At 38.1% G+C, this 20800-nt stretch overlaps 1 protein-coding gene across 1 annotated transcript; it reads right to left on the bottom strand.

Annotated features, from left to right (window-relative positions):
• Nucleotides 1-9582: 9582 nt before the first annotated feature.
• Nucleotides 9583-20504, bottom strand: LOC140921129 (patched domain-containing protein 3-like). The gene is made up of 4 exons (XM_073371092.1): nucleotides 20367-20504; nucleotides 14130-16489; nucleotides 12368-12724; nucleotides 9583-9818 (listed from the first exon to the last, which is right to left on the bottom strand). Exons 1-4 carry the CDS (start codon nucleotides 20462-20464, stop codon nucleotides 9760-9762), a joined length of 2874 nt encoding a protein of 957 aa, XP_073227193.1. The 5' UTR covers nucleotides 20465-20504; the 3' UTR covers nucleotides 9583-9759.
• Nucleotides 20505-20800: the final 296 nt, after the last annotated feature.

Below are 20800 nucleotides of genomic sequence, written 5' to 3'. Positions count from 1 at the left end.
ATCTTCATTCTGTCTACAAACTGTAACATGATCCTTACTAGGGCAATTCACCCATACCTTCGGAATACGCTCAGGACCATCTGTACAAACCGCCCAATTCATTTGCACTGAGACCCTTTTAAAAGTGTTTGGTTGTGAAAGGAGAATTTGAGGGAATAGTTATGTAGTTCTTCTACGCTGATGATCACACGTTGACTGTACGTTTCACTCTTAACTTTTAATCTTGAAACATTTTAAATGCGCAAGAGCGGTGTATGGCACGCCGGTAAGGCCTCTTTTTTGACGTGGAACCTCGTTTATTTGAGAGAGAATACATTAGCGCCGATGACTTCATAACCTTCTGTCCCAAGTTCATATTAAAAGTGCGGTGAAATCTGTGAGATAAGAGGATCTGCTTTCTCTTGGGTTGTTAAACCTGTTTGACGTGTTTAAAGGTCAAATGAACCAAAAATTCGACATTTTTTGTTTTAGTTCAATTCTAGTGGAGTGTGTTTAAATGAACCAAATAAACATACTATGAAGTTTCAGCTCAATTGAAGCAAGTATCTCCGAGATATTCGCAATTAAAAATTGCTGTTTTTTGGCCCTCATCTTCGTAGAGCGGTCGGAAAAATTGTCAGAAAAACAGCTTGTGACGGCAATATTGGTCAGGTGAAAAAAAGCGGGAAATTCAAAACAGAGGATGTGAATGGGGTTAACCGACTAGCGACAAAAGGGGAAAAATATTACTGACTACCGACAAAACGAGTAAAAAATAACCGACTACCGACAGGAAAAATATTAACCGACTACCGACATGGGCTGACATTATCAATATTCGTTTTCAGAAAAAAGAGCATTTAGCATCATTTTCTAGCCGTTAGGAAGTAACCTCTTTAAATTTATGACTCATCAGATGGTCTAACAGAAAGAACTTCCTCTTTTGTTAATACGGGTACATTACTACAACCTGAATATCATAATCACAGAAGCCACACCTTAAAGATGCTACCGACTTTATAAATCTGATTGAAACGACAAAGGTGAAAAAACTGAACGTTTCTTGTTTCGGTCCGAAAGTTCCTTCAGTTCTTTCCAGTTTAATGGAAAGCACTATCAGTAAAAAAAAAAAACGGTACCGCGATGAGCACAAACAGCAGTTTCCTTTCCAACATTTTCATGGCCGCATATATTGAAAAACAAAGTTTAAGCAAAACGGTCTTTAAACCAACTGATTGAAAACGCTACATAGATGATATTTTTTCCCTATGGGACATAAGTAAACCAGACATGGTAGATTTCTTCAAATGCACGGAACAAGTAAACTTACTTCACGCTACTGCTCTACTGGCTAAGAAATTTACAACCGAAATATCTGACACTGAGACAATCCTTTAAGACCCGGTTGGATACCAAGGCACAACATTCAACGAAAAATGAGAAAAAGCTATATCATTGACGTAAAGACGCATTTTAAAAGGAAACCTTCCAGTATATACATTTTCACCTTTTGTCACCCACCAATTGTTAAAATGGATTTGTCTAAACAAGAAGCCTTGAGAATCCTCTAAAGAAGTATTTCAGATCTCAAAAAGCGGTTGATGAACAGAGGCTGGCCACACAATTTTGAAAGAAAAATTGCTATTAGAAGTAAGACTCATAGAAGGAAAGCAGCGCTCCTGAAACAAAACAACAAGGAAGAAAAAGAAATATTTCTTTTCGTGACACAATACAAACCCTTAGTGTCTATTATAAAAGAAGCTTTAATGAAAAAGTGTAATCTCATACAAAACCAACCACTACCTTGCCAAAGTTTTAAAGAACCACTTAACCCTCGGACGTACACGCAAAATCATACCCTCCACCATGGTACAAGAGGAGGGTAGATGGAACCCCTCAGTGGCGGATCCAGATCCCCTTCAGATAAGGGGGGGCCGGTCTGCAAAAAAAATTTTTTCGGCCCTTGGGGCCTCATTTTGGTCGAAAAATAAGGGGGGGGGCCGGACCCCCGGGCCCCTCGCCAGAGTTTTTGATATGTTGCAGTATTTCGAAGCGATTTTGCCTTCACTGAAAAGCCTTTGATCTTCTTAACAAGATGAGGTATATTTTATGAATTGTGGCGCTGCCGGAGACCTGTGACGTCACCAACAATGGTGGCCATCTTGGCCGCCATCTTGGATTTTACCAAGAATTAGAAATTTGGTCAAAACAGGGAGAAATGGTAATTGCTTGACATGAATAATAACACTTAAATAAGCACTTTGCATGATTTTATCCACAAGATTTACTTTTATTGTTGAAAAAGTTGGAAAAAACATACATTTTCTCTCAAAATGGCTTGACCATCTGCTACTTATTACGTCATACCAACATACCTCGTAACCATAGAAACTAAAGGAGTGGCATCCACACCTCCCCCCCCCCACCCCTTGTTCGTCCGAGGGTTAAAGTGTTATTTCTTTGAGAAAGGAAAATATGGCAAAGGACATGCTTGTTAGAGCCAAAACATTAAAGGTATAGATGTGCAGCCACAAGCCTTTTTACTTATTAACTGAGATTTTCCAACAACCGACAAAAATCAAAAAGTTTAACCGACTACCGACAAAGATCGAAAATTTTAACCGACTACCGACAAAGTAACTGAATTTTAACCGACAACCGACAAGTGGAACCCCTCATTCAGACCCTCAAAACAGAGTTTTTCGAGTTGCGCGACTTGGCGCAGAAGTGGTTTGTGCGGCGGAAAGAACAGGCAATTTGTCTTCAAAAGTTGCAAGCTTTGGTTATAACCTTATTATTTAATTTTCTCGAAGAATACATCATAGTAAAATGGACTTTAACGACATTTACTAATTTCCTTGAGTTGTACTGGAAATGTGCGTGCGTAAGTCCGATTTTTTTCAAGATGCATTCACAAAATGTGTTCATATAAGGAAGTTCCTGGCTATATAAGGTCCGGAGCTCCACCGTGGACACAAAAACAAAATATCTTTGTATAATAATCTGTCCAAAGAAATTCAAGTTTGCCCACAATGTGTTTGAAGTCACTGAACTTTGTCGCACTCGAGCTGATATTTTAAAACCCAAGCTCGATCGGACACTTCTAGCTTCGCAGATCACTAAAATATAAACAAAATCCTCAATGCAGCAGTTTTGGCGTTGATTTGTGGGGAGAAAAAGAGTTAATCTTTATCTAGTAAATCTTCCCCAAGATCGTTTTCAAAGCAACCATAGTTTTTTAAACTTGATCGTTTCGTGCAGATTAATTTTGCTTTGTGTTGTCAAGTTGAACATGCATAACACCTGTTAAAAACCTACGCGTAAGTAAGATTTCCTTCAAACAAAGTTAAAGTTACATTATTGCAAAAACGTCTTTCCAATTATGTATAAGATTTAATTGCCGATTGAGGTCACTTTAAAGACCATAGACGCCACTTTAAGCTGGCAAAGAGATGCGACAAGCAAAGAACAATTCCATCATGCATAAAATTCAGCTTAAGTGAACTAAAAAAAGCTTCAATAAGGTTGCAAAACAACAAATTTTCATTAAAAAAACATAAGGCTTAAGGCTCTTATACCTGCTGACAAAGAAGAAGAGAATTTTCTGTACGGAAACAACCTACTCAAAGATCTTAAAAGCAAAAGATCGGTTGCAAGCTTCGCAGCCAAGCCATGATTCCGACTACTTAGCTAGATTAGCTACTTTTTTTTTAGTAATAACTGGTCCATGCGAGGGTCTTCATTCAAGCAAATTAAACTCAGCAAACTGAATCATCAGAAAATACAGAAAACTGCACATAAGGATTTGTTTTGCTCGCTTCAGTCAAATCCAGCTCCAGCAATTGTTTACGGGCAAAGAGTTGATTGTTTCGTACTCAAGGTCTCTAAAGGTCTAAAGGTCTCTATTGTGAAGGACAACTACTTATTCAGCGAAAAGATTTGTTTGATATAAAAGACTTTTTAAAGAATGAAATGCACACGCCATGACGTACGCAGATGACAACACTCACGTGACGCCCGCACTTTCTAGGCAGTTTTGAGAACCAAATCAGAAAAAATTAATTTTCTACCTTTACCAGATATCGCCTTCACCTTCGGTTGGAAAACCTGGTTGTACAAGCTACCTGTAGACCTGCCCTGAAGATTCTGAGTAAGAACCAAATCACAACATAACTGGACATAAGTACTCATAAATAGTACAACAATGAGCCTAATGCTCGTCCATTTGTTGCAAAATTAAGCAGTACAACTTCAATAAGTTCAAAAAACTGCAACCTTAAGTGATTTATCTTTTTTAATATAACTGCATCAAAGTATAATAACTGGTTATTGGTTGATTTACACAAATATCTTGAACGATCTTAAACTGGCTAAAAGAAGTTCTTCTGTAAAATAAACATTTCATACATACATGAACTTGTCTCTTTTTTAATCCCCAGCTTTCATAAACTATTGAAGTTTAAGAACTACAAACAACAAGGCGGAGGTCTCTTTATGGTTACAAATCGCCCCATGCAAGGGAACCCAACACAGTCTTGGATTCTCTATTCCAGGTACTGGATTACAGGTCTTTGTCAGTGGAACTTGGCTTCTGGGTTTCACTCTTAACCCTTTCACTGCCAGAGTGTTTGATGGAGTTTTGTAAGGTGACTCTAACTTTTGAGTCTGTGAACGAAATCCTATAATGTGACCACTCAAATGAAACCTCTCTGCCTGTACTTTCTCATGGTGCTATTTGTTTGTCAAAATTTTAGAAAATGAAATTTGGTTGAAATTTGCCTTCGGCCACATTTGGCATTGAAAGGGTTAATGGGACCCGGATTACTCGAGCTGTATTCTGGATTCCAAAGCCCAGGATTCCGGATTCTACGAGCAAAAATTTTCCCGGATTTCGGATTCCACAAGAGAAACCAGGGCGGATAAAGGTTGGGCGGTGAAACGAGCGCTCCGCTCTTCATTTAATGTGTGATGCGGAGTAGGACTGGCACGAGCGCTCTTTCCGCGCTTCCGGTGCGCTTGAAGGCCGGCGAAATTTTCCTTTTTGCAAACCGGAAATCCTATTTTCTTTCTGTAATTTCAGGCTACAATGTTAAATAGATAAATTCGTTTCATAACAATATCAATAAACAGTTTCATACGTTTGTGTTTGTACGTCTATAAGTCAAACTTGTTGGTCGTATAATGCCAAAATTTGAGTTTAATTTGAAAGTGTTGAATACCTCCTCCTTCCACTAAATATCACCTAATCGTCTTTCGCCGTTTCGTTTGGAAAAGCTTAACACTTCTTAACCTCAATTTTTACATATGTTGAAGGGGGATAAATTTTGTATAACATAACAAAAAATTAGATTGATATATATTGATATAGTGGCGTTGTACTTCTTCAAACTTTGTTTCTAGGGTGCAACGCGCCATGACGATTCGCTCAATGTGTTGCAAATCCGACAACCGCATGTAAACAAAATTTATTGAGGTTATTTGTGAGGTTTTTTCTCCGTTTTTCCCTCTAAAGCAAAAAAAGGTGAACAGTAAAAACTGAGGGGAAACTAATCTTTAAGTTTCGAAGAAAAAGAAAGACGTATGAGATGTTTTTTTCAAAATTAAAAAGAAGGATGATGGTGATTGAAATTAGCATAATTTCACCTTGCACGAGCTGCACGCATTTATACACGTCATCTAGTTATGAAACACGATCTGCTGTCTTTTAGTTTTGCCATGGATGACATAGATGAGATTCTCCTTCGTGTTTTAAACAGTACTTAGTTGTTTTTGTTTTGGAATAACATCGATATTGGCGAGTAGCAGCACGAAAATATAATTCAGTGGTAGAGTCCGTGGAAGTAGTAAAAGAAACCCTTTGAAAGAGATGTAGTACTCCAACTAACCCTCCCGCAAAAAATAGCAACGTTTGCCTCTCAGAGACAGCGTACCAGCACAAAGGAAAGAGGAAGAAGTGCAAGAAAACAAATCAAGCCGCCATAATTCAGTGACAGCGGCAGTGTCTAATGTACAAACCACATCGCAAGCCCTGACCGAAGTCGAAAACAAGCGACATTTCTAAGCAGAGTCCCAGTCCACTGCATCACACCTTTTTGCTCGGACGCGCTCGTTTCACCGCCCAACCTTTATCCGCCCTGAGCGAAACTTTCCGGGATTCCAGATTTCGTGACATTAGGCGATACAAAGACCGTTTTTCACAACCTCGTTCCCAGGGTTCTCTCCTACCCGTCCCTGAGAGAACCTGGGAACGAGATTCATTGGGATTACATTCTCTACTGACAAAAATTTGAGCTTGATCGTTCGACGGTACTCTTATAAAGAGGAAAGCAGATAAATTTTACGTGAAGCCAAATACACTGAACTTGTAGAGACATGGTATTCTCTATGCTCGATCGTAAGTAAAATTAGTAAAATCTCAAGGCTAGCAATTTTTTCTTACTTGATGCTTTACACACAAATACAATCTTTGACGCTCTTTTTGATCGAATTGGTTACAGCCTTGTGGACCGACGTATCCAGAACATATTAATTCATGTGTTCAAAGCAACAAACAATAATCCACCTTATTATATGGCTGAGTCTGTTTTCGCCATGCGATTGCATGGTCAATTTGCGGTCCGTAACTTGCTATACGGACCAATGTTTTTAAAGAAAATGCTCATTTCGGAGCTCTAAATCTCTTTACCTCGGAAAAAAGGTTTAAATAAAGTTATAAGACGCCTGTCAACCTTGAAGACTTGGATGTTGACTTTGGCCTTCAACATTTTAAACTGTGTTTATTTGTGAACAAAGGTGATGAAGAAACTAACTCGTAATCTTATCGAGGATTCTAGTCAGTGTTTGAAAGTTTTATCGCAGTACACAGTTAAGAAGACGAAAATCGACTGGCAGAGATTCGAGATGTTTTGCCCAAGAGAAAATGTCCGTAATTCCTTCAACAAATATTATAACAAACATACCTGCACCCGATCATCTTGACAAGCTTCTTTGCCATTTGCAGTGTTTTTTCAAAAACCAACGAAAGAAAGATAGAAGCGAGTTCGAGCCAGACACAATAATGTCCAGTTTTCAAAATACTCCAGCGTCGTATTAACTAGTTAATACTTACAGCGCTCTTAGTCTTTTTTCGACAATATGTCAGGGTTCCTGCGTGGGCATTCTTGCTGTTCCGCGTTATTAAAGCTAACTGATGATTGGTGCCAGGCTCTTGACAATAAAAGGGATGTGGCGGTGGTTGCTATTGACCTATCCAAAGCATTTGACTCGATTTGCCATAATTTATTACTAGCAAAACTGAAAGCTTACGGCGTTCACGATTCAGCTATAAAACTGATTCAGTCATATCTATCAGGCCGCTTTCAACGAGTAAAATGTAACGGGAAGGTGTCAGACGGTTGCCTCTTCGCTGTGGAGTGTCGCAAGGGAGCCTTCTAGGTCCGCTTTTTTTAAATATCTTTGTGAATGATGTCAATTACTCAGCTGGATCTTCCCTTGTCATGCACAACTCCTATTTATACATGATTGCCCACATATGGAATCAATTACCAACTGTCACCAAATCCTCGAGCACTTTAGCACAATTTCGTGCTCGCCTGAATAATGTCAATTTCACAGGGTGCCAGTGTATGAACTGTATATAACTTTATCTATTTTTACATTTTTAACATTCTCTTGGGCTAGTTTATATATATATAATTTTTATATTATATATAATTCAGTATATAATTATATATAATTATATATTTTTTAATATTTTAATCAGTTTATAACGATTAGTCCTTTTAAATCTATTTTTAATGCATGTTCTTAGGTTTTTATTTTATTTTATTTTTTTTTTCAGAAAATAGTTTCTTAAAAAATTTTCCCAAAATTATAATGTTTTTAGGTTTTTCTTAATATTTGTATATGCATAATTCACATTTTATCCTGTTTTGAATTTTTTAGTTTGTAGAGCGTTTTTAACATGAGCCTCTGGCTCGGAGGACTGTGCAAACACATTTCACGTCTTCGGCATTAAATAAATCATTCATTCATTCATTCAGTTTCCACCGAATAACTTTGAAATATGTATGTAAACCCTGCGGACTGGGATGTTGACTTTGCCTTTCCAAATTTTAACCTAGCTTTGCTTTAATGAGAACGAAGCTGTTGTAGAAACTGAATCGTAACCTTACCGAGGAAGAGAATTCCAGTAGGTGTTCAAAAATTTTAACGCAGATCACAATTGAAGACGAGAATGAACTGGCAGAAAGAGAGGTTTTCCCAAAAACAATTAATGAGCGAATCCTTCGACAATGACAACAAACTTTAATACCTTGAAAAACTTCTTTGCCTTTTGCAGTGTTTTTTCACAAGGTAAGGACAAACGGCAGAAAGATGGAAACGACTTCTAGACAGACACAGTGTCCGGTTTCCAAAATACTCCAGCGTTACATTAAAGAGCTAAAACTTACAGTGCTCTTAGTTTTGACCGAATAAACTTTTTCAACATGGCGGATTTGTTTTTGCTTTCTCGGAAAGCCTTTGTTTTCGTGCGCCAATAAAAATTTTCTTTTTTGACGCCTGTCAAATGACTGTCAAAGCGTGCGTCCTGCACTTGTTTCCGGTCCCCCAAACAGGAAGAAGCCATATAATAAACATCTTATTAGCCTCGTTTTCTTGGTCCGTACTGTAAATTACGGATCCTCGTTTTTTTCCATCGATTTAGCGCGCGGGCCATAAATCGATGGAAAAAACCTCTGTCCGTAATTTACAGTACGGACCGAAAACTCGGCTAATAAGAGGTATTTAAGATCCCTAAGCATATTGCAGTTCGCTAGCTAAGGTTGGCATTAGCTAATTCTCATTATATATATCATGTAATTAGGCTTCTTTACTGTAAATAGCTATATCACGTAATTTAGGCTTTACATTGTAAATAAGTTTGTGGTTTTCTCTTTCAGTTCAATATTTTTTTCCGGCTTTTTAGCATATTTAATTATTGCTAGAGGTCTGACCAACCTCACCAAACCCGAGATTAAATAATGCTTCATTCTTCAATCATTCATTCAGGTTGAGATGAAAAATAAAAAATTAAGACACTTGCTATTCGGGCGAATTGACAACGTGAACACCAGAAAAAAATTGACTAAACTAAACTACAGTAAACTAAAAGGCAAGCAGCAACAGTAATAGGCCAGTTTCGAATTAACAAAATTAAAAGTTGGCTCTATCGTTGAGGTACAAAAAAAATCTTTTAAGATTCAGTGCTGAATAATCATTTCTTTTGTTTTATTCCCCTCAGCCTAGGAGCCAACTATGAATTTTGAGAATTGTAAAATGGCCTATTACTTTGTGGTTTTGAGGCGTGTTTGTGTGCCGTCTCATTTATGGTAATTGGTCGCTCAATCCACATTCCTAAAACATTTCAGGTGTTCCCGGTTTTCAGAGACCAGGTTTACACTAGAGGAGATTTTTCCGGATTCTTGACGGATGCAGAACATTTTGGTAAGGGATTCGTTTTGTCGTTTACAGGAAGGTGCATGAATCCGAAAAAAAACGTCCTGGTTTGGTCACGAACCCTGGAGATTTTGAATCTGAAAGCTTAAGTGAATACTTTTTCAATCAACTTAAAAACAACAATGTTTAATCTGGCTTAATGTATAACATGGTGAAGTAGGCAGACCTTGAAAGAAGTAAGCCACCTCTGAATAATTCTAAATACACACTGCATCGTATTCAGTCTTTTCCAACAATAGATTGGTAGTACTGAACCTGTGCAACCCAACTAAGCATCCACTCTCACAATTTTGATTCACAATCCAAACTCTCCTTTTCTCGGTCATCTGTTCCTCTGTTGTCTGTTTTAAAAGAAGAATTGAGACCAAGTTAGACAACCAGAAATAAGTTCTTGCAACTTTGTCTCTGCTGTTCAATCTAAGGGTAAAGTGTTGCTGACCAGGCGCAAGCACCAATTACACTGGTAGTCATAAAGCCACAGCCCTACAAATCCGCAGAGCAAAACATGATTTAGATTGGTACTGGTGTCTAGGATAATTATAAGATGAGGCTGCTGCGCACTAGTCATTGTAAAAGTTTGGACCTTTTCTTGAGAAAGAAGGAAGAAGCATATTTTCTAGTCAACCAACCAACCAATCAATAAACAATAATGCTACCGAAGCTCTTTGCTTTGTCAGATTCAGAAAATGTTCCTCAGGTTTTTGTTTTATGGTGAACTATGATCATTTCTTGAAGAAGAGTGAAATATATACCCCTTATTATATAAACACCAATGAAATACCTGGTGAGCTTTCGCGCGAAAACTTGATATCTTCACATGTGAAAATATCACCTTTGCTGTGGCTACATAATAAATCGCGCCTTTCACACCAAAAAACTATTAAAGTGAAATGGTTTGCTATTTCATTGGTGTTTATATAATAAATAAAACATTACATGGCCGCTTGGAGATACGAAATTTCTCTTCTCGTGTTGAAAAAATATTTCACTCGTTCGCTGCGCTCACTCGTGCAATATTTTTCAACGCTCGAAGAGAAATTTCGTATCTCCGCGCGGCCATGTAATATCCTCTATATACAATAATGTGCTGACTGATCGAAACCTTGGACAATGGTGACACTGGTGCAATATTGGGATCATTATACGTTTCTAGGAAAACTGCCCATCTACCCCTCTCCTAAGCCAACATTAACATTTACTTCTCACTTAGGGCAAAATGTTGGCTTAGAGGAGGGGTAGGTGGTCAGTGTCTCACAAATGTATAATGATCCCAGTATTGTTATAGTGAAACCCGGTAAAGCGTTCCTAAAAGAGTAAAATTTGAACTTGATTATTTCAATAGTGAGTTCATTATTGGTTTAAATACAGTAAAAACTAGCGACTAAGAACCCACCTTTTCCCACGTTAGCTATAACAGGCTCGTACATAAAGGGTAATTAGCACAAATTAAGGCTATTTAGGTTCTCATTTTCCAAAGAAAAAATTACATTGTAGCTAAGAGCATTTGGTGGTATTCAGCTTATTCTTCATATAAAATCTGCACACCATTACATTGCAGTAAGAGTGATAAGGCACCTATGTCTCCAAAGAGGATCCTAAATGTTAAATTCCCTTATTTGCCCAATTGTACAGAGAATTTTTAGGGCATCCCCTCTCTATTTCCAGGAGGCGTGTGTATTTCCCATAGGACCGCATTAATTGGATTCCCTGAAAGAAGAGCTATCCAGTGATGGTAATGATTTTATAATCCCTTGGGATTTGCTGAAACCAGTTTCGATAAAACTAAAAGAACGTTATGGGAAACTATAAAAACAGGTTTACGTGACTAAACCAGCGAGACTGGTTTTTCCAGTTAAGATTGTTTGCCGATTTTCCCGTGACGCATCTGAAGTGACCTATATGACTGAAGGTCTAAAAGTTTGGACGCTGCGAAAATTCGTCCTCACCTCAGGTTCATGTATGTGCATGGTCAGATGAGTAGAGATTTGGCGACTTTTTTCCGCTGCTGTCGTTGTCTTTGTGCTGTTCAATAAGTCAGATGACTAAAATGTGTTTTTCGTTTTTTTTTTTTTTACGATAACAATCATACGCGTTAAATTTTCTCTTGTTGAAACTGTTGAACTATTAAAATTTGACTGATAATATTCTTGGCTACCGGCAAGTCAGGTGAATTATTTCTAGGTACGTATTTCTTTAAAGTGAAAAGTTTATTTATTTTCAGCTACTGCTGCTGTTTGTTTTTGATCGATTCGATTACTGAGTATAACAAACGTATTTTCCTTTCTTAATGAAGGTGGACCACCGCCATGTTTTTCAATTCATCATTCAAGTCATGTTATCAATCGCTGTTGACAGTGCTTCGATCACATGTATTTGGAATGTGACTCCTCTTGCCAGCACCATGACAATCAAGGCTGAATTTTTGGAGGGCCAACGGTGCTGAGATGTTTCATAATCATATCAGCGTTTAAATAATTACTCGCGAACTTCGCAGTCTTACTTGAAATGATAGACTCAAAGTAGCCAACAGTCCGCTTCAACAATCCTTTATTAAGGGCGTTTAGCACAGGGAGATCCAAGAGCTCAGCTGCTTTCGAACGGTCGGAGAAAAATAAGGTAATTTCGTTTCTTGACTAAAATTGTAATGTTATGCTATTGACGAGATGCAAGACCTAAATAAAACCTTTCTTATGATAAATCAAACATTATTGAGTTTAATTGATCAAGTATGCAGATACTAAGAAGTAGGTTTTGGAAAAAGCAAGGGTTCATTGAGTTTTTAGAGACTGACTTACAGGTTTTCGGATATTGGATGCTTTGAGCATTGATATCAATATCTTCTCAAATATTAAATTGGTATTTATCATCAACAATAATTAATTTTTCCAACCTTTTGTGGTACTGTCATTCAACTGCTGCTCAGGGGATATAAGGTTTGAAGCTTCTCTACAATCTTTCTGCGTCTCTTGATGGACTGCAGAAGATTCCAGAGGAAGTTGATCCCCTGTTGGGTTGCAATAAACTGTACCCTCTGCGCCAGGAACCACTTCACTATGTTTTAAGTTGGAGCCACGTCTTTTGTACACTGTTGCAGCAAGATTGTACAGCACAGAGAGATGGACTGGCAGAAAGCAAAGGCCATGGAGAAGACCAAGGAGTACCATGCTAAAGAACATCTTGAAGAAAATCTGAAAAATATTTGATTTTGAGAAGGCTGTCATGAAGATTCCAATGAGGGTACTGGCACCTAAATGAAAAAAAATCAACATTTAACATTGTCCTCCTTAGTGGAAAAAATTACAAGGTAGATTCACATTGCATTTGCTTATCTGTAAAATTTTGCAAAGATTAAAGAAACAATTCTGTACTGGCAAAGTTTCTCTTGTTGCACCCTATTCGTTTACATGACAGGTAAATAAAATGTCATCTCAGTATCAGTCATGCTACAGTCTCAGTCAACTGTCTTCGTACCCTCCCAATGTTGGTGTGCAAGATTTGGTGAGTTAACTGCCACAAACGACCTTGGGTGGATGTAGTGGTGGGCCAGAAGTAAAAAAAAAGAAACAGCGTCCGGTGGAAGAGTTCCAACTATTTTTGTCTCAGACTGTAGTAGAAGTTCATTCCAGTAGCAGAGCTAGGAGGATAGGACTTTCTATCCACCAAAAAGAACTTGTTCGTGTACTGGAAGACTGGAATTAGAAACAAGTCAAAATTAATGGTACTAGCAGCCACACGCGGAGAGTCACGCTCGATTTCTCATTAAATTTTGTCTTGCTTCCGTCAGTCTAATTTACATGTATGCCAGAACATTTCACATTCAATTCTAGCCTACATTTTTTTAGCTTTAACTTCACTATAATAGTAATGTATTGCTGAAAATGTTTGCATAAGGACAAAAACGGGTCTTAGTAGTGATGTGTGAACAAAGCTCGGATATGGGTTAAATTTATACTAAGCCTTCTAGTTAGACATGCGCCTTTAAGCAATACCCTCTGTAGAGAAAGGTTTTAACCCAGCAGCCGTTTCATATAAGCAGGTGGAGCATGATCGTCTGGGCGAGTGTAGTCCTGAATAGAACTGTTGACAGTGACTGACTCTTGGACAACCTGTGCTGTCATCTTCAGAGTCTAAGTGAGTTGTATCACATCAGTTGACAGTATTAAACTCTGGTTATTGACCTGATTGGTCAGTTAAGTCGGTGTTTTTGGTGGTCTGTCAGTTAAGCCGTGATGTTATTGGCTATGAAGACTCTTAATGTGTTTGGTGCGTTTCAGTCTGTCTTTTGTCACAGTGTAACTGTCTTTTGTTGTTGGTTTTAAATTGTTGGTTATCCGTTTGTGCGGTGCCGGTAATTGTCGACTACAATTCAGTAGTGTTCGTTATAAAACATTTAGATTTCACATCTAGAGTCTTCATAGCCAATAACATCACGGCGTAACTGACAGACCACCAATAACATCGACTTAATTGACCAATCTGGTCAATAACTAGAGTTCAACACCATCGACAGACGTGATACAAGTCACTTTGACTCTAAAGATGACTATCGCACAGGTTGTCGAAACTTCAGTCACTGTCAACAGTGCTATTAAGGCCTTCACTTACTTGGACGATCATTTTCTAGCTACTTACTCTCTACAGTGTGTCCTTACCTCCTAACATGACACTTGCTCCAACATAGGTAACTGCTTCGACCACCCTTTTATCAGCTGAAGTATCAGTTGCCTTAACAAAGGCATGAGCTACATGGGCACTGTAGTCCACAGAAAAACCAATAGCCATAACCAGGTTTATCATGGAGATGGAGTTAAGAGAGACATTCAGCAGCCACATCATTCCAAACAACTCAAAGATCAGAGACACAAAACCAACAAACACCAAAAAAGACACACTTAAATTGATCAAGAAGGGGACTGTCACAATGAGCACTGCCAGCGCTGCAATTGTTAGGTTACGAATTGTCTCAGAGAGAATAGCTGCATACTGCTCAAGGTAAACAAAGGGAGCTGCAGCCACATAAACAGGCAGCTTTGACTTTGCATTTAAATCCTTTCGCATAGACAGCATGGCATCCTTTTTGAATACTGAGCTATAGGAGCGTCTCATGAAAGCAGTTATACGTGAGGCTTCAATCACTGTCTCATTTTGGCCAAATTTGATGTCTCCATTATAATAAGAGAATTCAGAGGTGCTAAGGAAACTCTTTAAACTGGCCATGAAGTCATCACCATCGCAAGGTTTATTATGATTCTCACAGTACTTCAAGAAAGCCCCCATCCATGTAACAGTATCTTTTTCAAAGTATTTATTCAATGCAACAATCTCAGAAAGCTTGGTAATCTTATTTTGCACAGAGACTGTTCCATACTCCACATTTCCACTTAATACAATACTGGTTTCCATGGGTAGTTCGAAATATTTTCGCTCCATTTTCACGAACTCATCAAAATAAGTCCCTTCTTTGGCCAACAAACTTCTGTCAAATTCTTGATCTACGTGAATGGTGGCATATATACCTCCTCCTAGTAAGCAAAGAGAGAGAAGCACAACTGCAGTCTTGACTGTTGGGTACATGAGGAACTCTGCCCATCTTTTCATCAATCTGTTTGATACCTGAGGCTGAGGTTCATCCCAAGGAGGCTGCCCTTCTTTTGGCTCTGGGGCATAGCACATTGGAAGACAGTTTCGTCTATTTGCTTTTATTCGCCGCACATCAAATGACATCAGAGCCACAAACACAGTCACAATCATGAGAAATGCAAAGGTTATCGTTAAAGCAGCGTAAGTACAAAAGTACTTAATTGAAGGGAATTGAGAATTTGTGCTCACAGCAAAGGCCACCAGGTCTGTTAGGGTTGTCATGGTAATTGTTACCCCTGTCCCAGACATAACTCGCCGGACTACAGTAGGAACTTTCAACTGACGTTCGTGGCGATCTAAGTGATCCACAATAATAAACATATCATCAAGGCCAATACCAACAACAAGAAATGGCAGAACACCAACAATGCTAACAAAAGGTGTTTGTGCTAGCATAGACAAAGAAAACCCAGCTAAGATTCCAAGAGCCACAGCAAAGGTGCCACCTAATGCAAGTAAGGAGTGTCCCGTCAGCGGATTCGTGAAAATCTTTCCTGCCATTATGCTAGCAAACTGTAACATAAGAGTAAATGTGAGGGAAAACCAACGGATATCAGACGAGCTACTTGCAGCAACTGCATCATCCAAGCTTTTTTCGGCAGAAAAGTAGATTTCAATATTTGACAACTCATCTTGCAAAGAGGATAGTTTCTGGATAAATGCTTCTTCCCAGGCTTCTATTTCATTTGTGATTTTATCACTGCTAGGCTCATCAACATAGTATGTTATCTGCAATGCTTGGGCACTTAAAATTTCGTTTGAAGATTCATTTTTTGCTATGCCACTAAACATTTTTGGAAAGTTAAGGCATGAAGGGCGGCCATTTCTCATTAAAACACCTGGACAGTTTAAAGCACTACTCAGTTTTGCTTTTCTGTTAATCAAGTTCTCTGCATTGTAATTAAACAGTTCCAAAGGATTGACAGCCATGCAAAATTCTCTTGACCTTTCTTTTACTCCTGGCCTTACTGAACATACATCAGCATACCCTGTCAAATTTTCAACTGCAAGATGAACTTGCAAGACTTCTTTGAGGTACTTGGGATCAATTATATTTTCACCTTGCTTAGGAGCAATGATTACCTTCTCTTGTCTCAGCTTCAACTTGAAAAATTTGCTTGCTTTATCAAGATCTTGCAGAGATTTGCTATTCTGGGGAACAAAAATCTTGGCAGATCTGTTTTCAGGATTTAACCACAAAAATCCAATCGAAAAAAGCCCAACGAGGAAAATGGCCATAGCTATGGTGGCAAAAGGATGGTTGCTTATATTCTCTCCCATAGCCCCAAACAGTTTCTCCAAACTGTGGTGAAACCAGTTGCAAAAGGACACCCAAGTTGAATAAAGGAAGCGGAAACCGAACAAGCATGACCTAAACACAAAAGCAAAGTTGTTTGTTTCACAAAATATCAACAAAATACGTTATCAACAAATCAAATTTTTACTTTTATAGATCAATAACAAAAAAAATCATTCTCGGAAATTCTCAGGAATAATATTATTAGAAGTAAATCATTAAGAGTGATTAAGTTTGTGCAATTACAGTGTGAAGACTTCAACCGGAGCCACCTAAGCACTTTCAGCCAATCAGAAACCGGTCCTTTAACAAGGAATTGGGCGTGCAGACCTCATCACGAACTGTCCTATTTTTCGTTTGGTTTGTTTCGATCCTAAATTTTTCGTCGTTTAGAATGGTTTACTTCTAGTATGAGCCAATCAGACCAAAGAATTTTGTTCTCTTTTTTCTCGTGATCAAATTCAAATTTTTACTCGTTAATGTGTGTTCTCTTCTAGAAAGTGAAAGAAAGATGTTTGGTTCGAAAGTCAGGACTCATTTTAAAATACATGTTCTTATTTCAAAATAGTTACATCAAAATATTATTAGATGGGGTATATAAAAAAATAAAATAAAATAAAAAAGTACTTTTTGCTAGTTTCTCCCGCATGGACTTAGCAAAGAATATTAATACCACACCTCTGAGTTTAACTTTGGCTTCACAGAGTTTCTGTAAAACCATCGATTGGAAACTCTATCAGGGAGACATTCCTAAATGAAGTCATCAAATGGAAATTCTATGGAACTTAAAAAGTGAATGTTATTGGTATGGATTATCTATGGCACATTGAAAAGTTGGTGTCCCATATCATTTCCATCCAAGTTATGGCGCAGTTATGTCAGTGCTATGGAATATCTATGGACATAGCTCTCCCATACAATGAATAGCATCGGCTTTTCTTCCCTCCCATATATTTTCCCTGGGTTACATTTTGCCAAAATAAGGTCCCATCCTATAAATTAGTTCCATACTAGGAGTAATCGGAGCTTAGGAGAGTGCGTTCGATATGTTTGTTAGGCGTACAGGTAACAGTTGAGGGGGGAAGATTGGATGGTTCGTGGGACAGATAAATATGATTATGGAATATTTTAAACGTAAGGGTTGCGTACACCGAAACTCCTATTTAAACTGTGTATCATTATACGAAGATTTTCAAAAGATATCGTATGGTTCGGTGTCAAGTGCTTGTAATTGGAGGAGACACTGGCCAGAGTGTGTCAGGCGTGTAAATAGTCTACCATTCAAACTTTTGTTTTACTGGCGCGATTACAGGGCACAGTTGTTCAAAGGCCGATTAGCGCTTAACCCGGGATTCTTTTTCTTTCTTCAAAAACATTTCTTCGGATAATTTTCTCTGTTATTTTTAAGAGCATCCAATCATCAACCTGTTGACAAAACGAATTAAACTGAATTTACTTTTTAAAAGCTTTCACATCTGAATTCAAATTTCGCACTAACCCTGTCAAAGCCTTCGGTGGAATGTGCGTGCGGCTCACGTCAATAACTTCTTCAGTAATTTGGTCAAGCGTGTTGATTTCAGTGACTCAAGAGTGGTGCTATTGTGGGCTGGTTTATAAGTTTTTCCTAATAAATATAACATAGAGTTAAAGTGTTCGTTTGTTCGGTGCCAAAAATATCACAAGTCATGATCAAATGGCGCCACCGAGCTTCACATCTCGGTAGATTTACTTTGTGGCACAACGGCTGCCGAGCTACACAACTCAGTAAATTTACTTTGTGGCCTGACAACGGCCGCCGAGCTACAAACTCAGTAGATTTACTTGTGACACAAAGGCAGCCAAACTAAACCCGGTTTGATGCATGCACCAGGAGTCGCACACATTTTCCAAAGACAGTGACGAACCATGCTGAAAAATATGAAGGCTTAATCCAAAGTAAAATTTAACAGCAAACATCTGAAAGATGAACGCTTTGGAAGATTCAGCAAGCACAGATCGATGTACGCTTTACCAAGATTCAGCAAACTTTTTAAAAAAATGAACGCTTTACAAAAACAGAATATCAGACCTCAGCAAACCTTTGAAAGATGAACGCCGAGGACACACGAAACACCACGTGAGTTAGCGCGTCAAAGGGAGACAAAATGTAAACAAGCACTTCAAAGTGAGGCAAATGTGTGTCGACGCAAATGTAATCTCAAAATAACCTCCCTCATTAATTGCGCAGGAAACCCAATAACGCACAGAACACTCAACACAAATTAGGGGTTACGTTCTTGTACCTCGATCGCAATTATCACTTAGCCTTCCCATAACATTCCCACGGCTTTGCCATATCATTCCCAAAGTTTTCTTTTTGGTAAGGGGTATTTGCCTGTCAACTGAAATAGTAATCAACTTTTGGTTCACATTTATTGCTCAAAGGAGCAAGACATGGTTTATCTTCTTCTTCTTCATTTGGTTCACTGTATCTGTATGTTCTTTTCAACAAAAGTAACTGGTAAATTTTCTATTCAAATTGTTATTTGAGTTAACACACACACTTCATTCCTGGTTATACTTATTGATGCTGTTTACTGTGATTTAAAACAGAATTCTTTATTTCAGATCATTTTCATGCCACATTTGCATGCTACAGTTGGGGTAAAAGGTTTTTTCGTTCAAAGTTTTAATAGTGGTAATAATAATAAAAATAATAATAATAATAATAATAATAATAATAATAATAATAATAATAATAATAATAATAAAGGCTGTGCTCTAAGGAAAATTGAATGGAGCCCAGTGCTCTGAAACTGTAAAATAATCTAGGGTGTCCAGCATATGATTTGTACGAAAGACATAAGAATGACTAGTCGCCCAACAGCAAAACTTGGTCACCAAGGGCCACCAGGCTTTGCTGGAGCACAGCCCTGATAATAATATTGTTAATGTGATTGTTATTATGTAAGAGCAACCCAGGGACCAGGGGATAAAGAAATTGTTGAGTAGCTGGCAGCAGAGGGGAATGTTTTGGGTGTATGAGCACAGAATCTGCCAGACCTGGGGCGAGATCGAGGTATTAGAACAAGATAGCATAATATTATTGCACCGGAACAAGTTGAAACAGCAAGTTCAACCTCAGTTGAGCTGTGGCATTATAATTATTCACTCTGCTAATCACCAAGGAAACCTCTGTGCAGCATCTTTTTTAAATACTATAATAAAATATTATATGATGCACATTTCTCACATATTTGATCAATGTAAACCAAAGTTAATCGCCATAAGGAAGCCAGAGTGCATGCAAATTTGGCAATTGTTTTTGTTTCATGCAAACAATGAGCTAACTCTTTGCAGAACTTCACTCAAATAATCAAAAGTCCACTGCATGTGTCAGAATGCTTTGAGAGCTGCACACAATTAGTCATGTATACCGCCATTTATGCAGCTGATGTGTTTCAATAGACGCCCTTCCATAATGAGAAAAATTGGTGGAATTTAGGTAGTTGACTGTACAAACTATAGGGTTTACATGTACCATTCACCCAATCAGAACCAAGTGCATATATCTTTCAACCAATCACACACCACTTGGTATCAAATTGAACTGTGGCCAGGAATAGGGGCTTGTAAGTTGTTATACAGGTGTACAGCATAAAACAGCATGATGTGCGACCTGCAGTGTTGAAGCCATTAATATGTTTAATAAAATGGGGTAACTGCATGCTTTCACCAGGGTGTGTCATATATGACAGGAAGCAACATGTAACCAGTATATAGTGAGTACTGATAAGTAGTTGCCACAAATACAGCTTGCAGACCTATTTTTAAATAGATTATACATTTTAACAAAATCTAAGTAAGTTATTAAGATTAAGTATATACGTAAAGAAAATTAAGTAAGTTATTGAAGCCAGGAAAGCACAGCCTTGGAGTGGACATTTAAAATTAATAATTTTAAGATACATACCTTTTAGAAGAAGTTTTGGTAGTTGCTAACGGCAAGTCAGATCCATCCATTTTTTGACTTTCTATTTTGAGATCCTTTTGATTAACAGCTGACCCCATGGTTTGCAGCTGTAATGTCCAACACCTCTTGAAAGACAGAAAGAGAAAGTTCCTGTTTGACCTTAATAATATTATTATTAATACAATTTAAGTTGTACCGGTTTTAGGGGTGCCACATGGTCATTGTTAGAGAATGGTCAATTTTATTAGCTGTTTAATACAGGTTTGACCTGAATCAAGAAGAGAATTTAATGACAGCTGGTACGTAGCTTCCAGAGCAAAAGGGGGGGGGATGGTCCCGTTTCACAAAAAAAATTTTGTACAAAGCCTCATTCAATAATTGTCATAAGTATTCATCGTGAGAGTAATGAGAGGGAACATAAAAAGTTTTTCTTC

The sequence above is a fragment of the Porites lutea genome, chromosome 12 (assembly GCF_958299795.1).
Source record: "Porites lutea chromosome 12, jaPorLute2.1, whole genome shotgun sequence".
NCBI classification, from domain to species: domain Eukaryota; kingdom Metazoa; phylum Cnidaria; class Anthozoa; order Scleractinia; family Poritidae; genus Porites; species Porites lutea.
The sequence above is the reverse complement of the archived record's forward strand: the minus strand, read 5'-3'. Positions and strand labels throughout refer to the sequence as shown.

Excerpts from the sequence above, each read along its gene's own strand:
- LOC140921129 (XM_073371092.1), bottom strand. The coding sequence starts at position 20,464 with ATGGGGTCAGCTGTTAATCAAAAGGATCTCAAAATAGAAAGTCAAAAA. Across the intron at positions 16,490-20,366 it reads ACCAAAACTTCTTCTAAAAG|GTCATGCTTGTTCGGTTTCC; the intron begins GTATGTATCTTA and ends TTTTGTGTTTAG. Across the intron at positions 9,819-12,367 it reads GAATGACAGTACCACAAAAG|ACAACAGAGGAACAGATGAC; the intron begins GTTGGAAAAATT and ends CTTTTAAAACAG.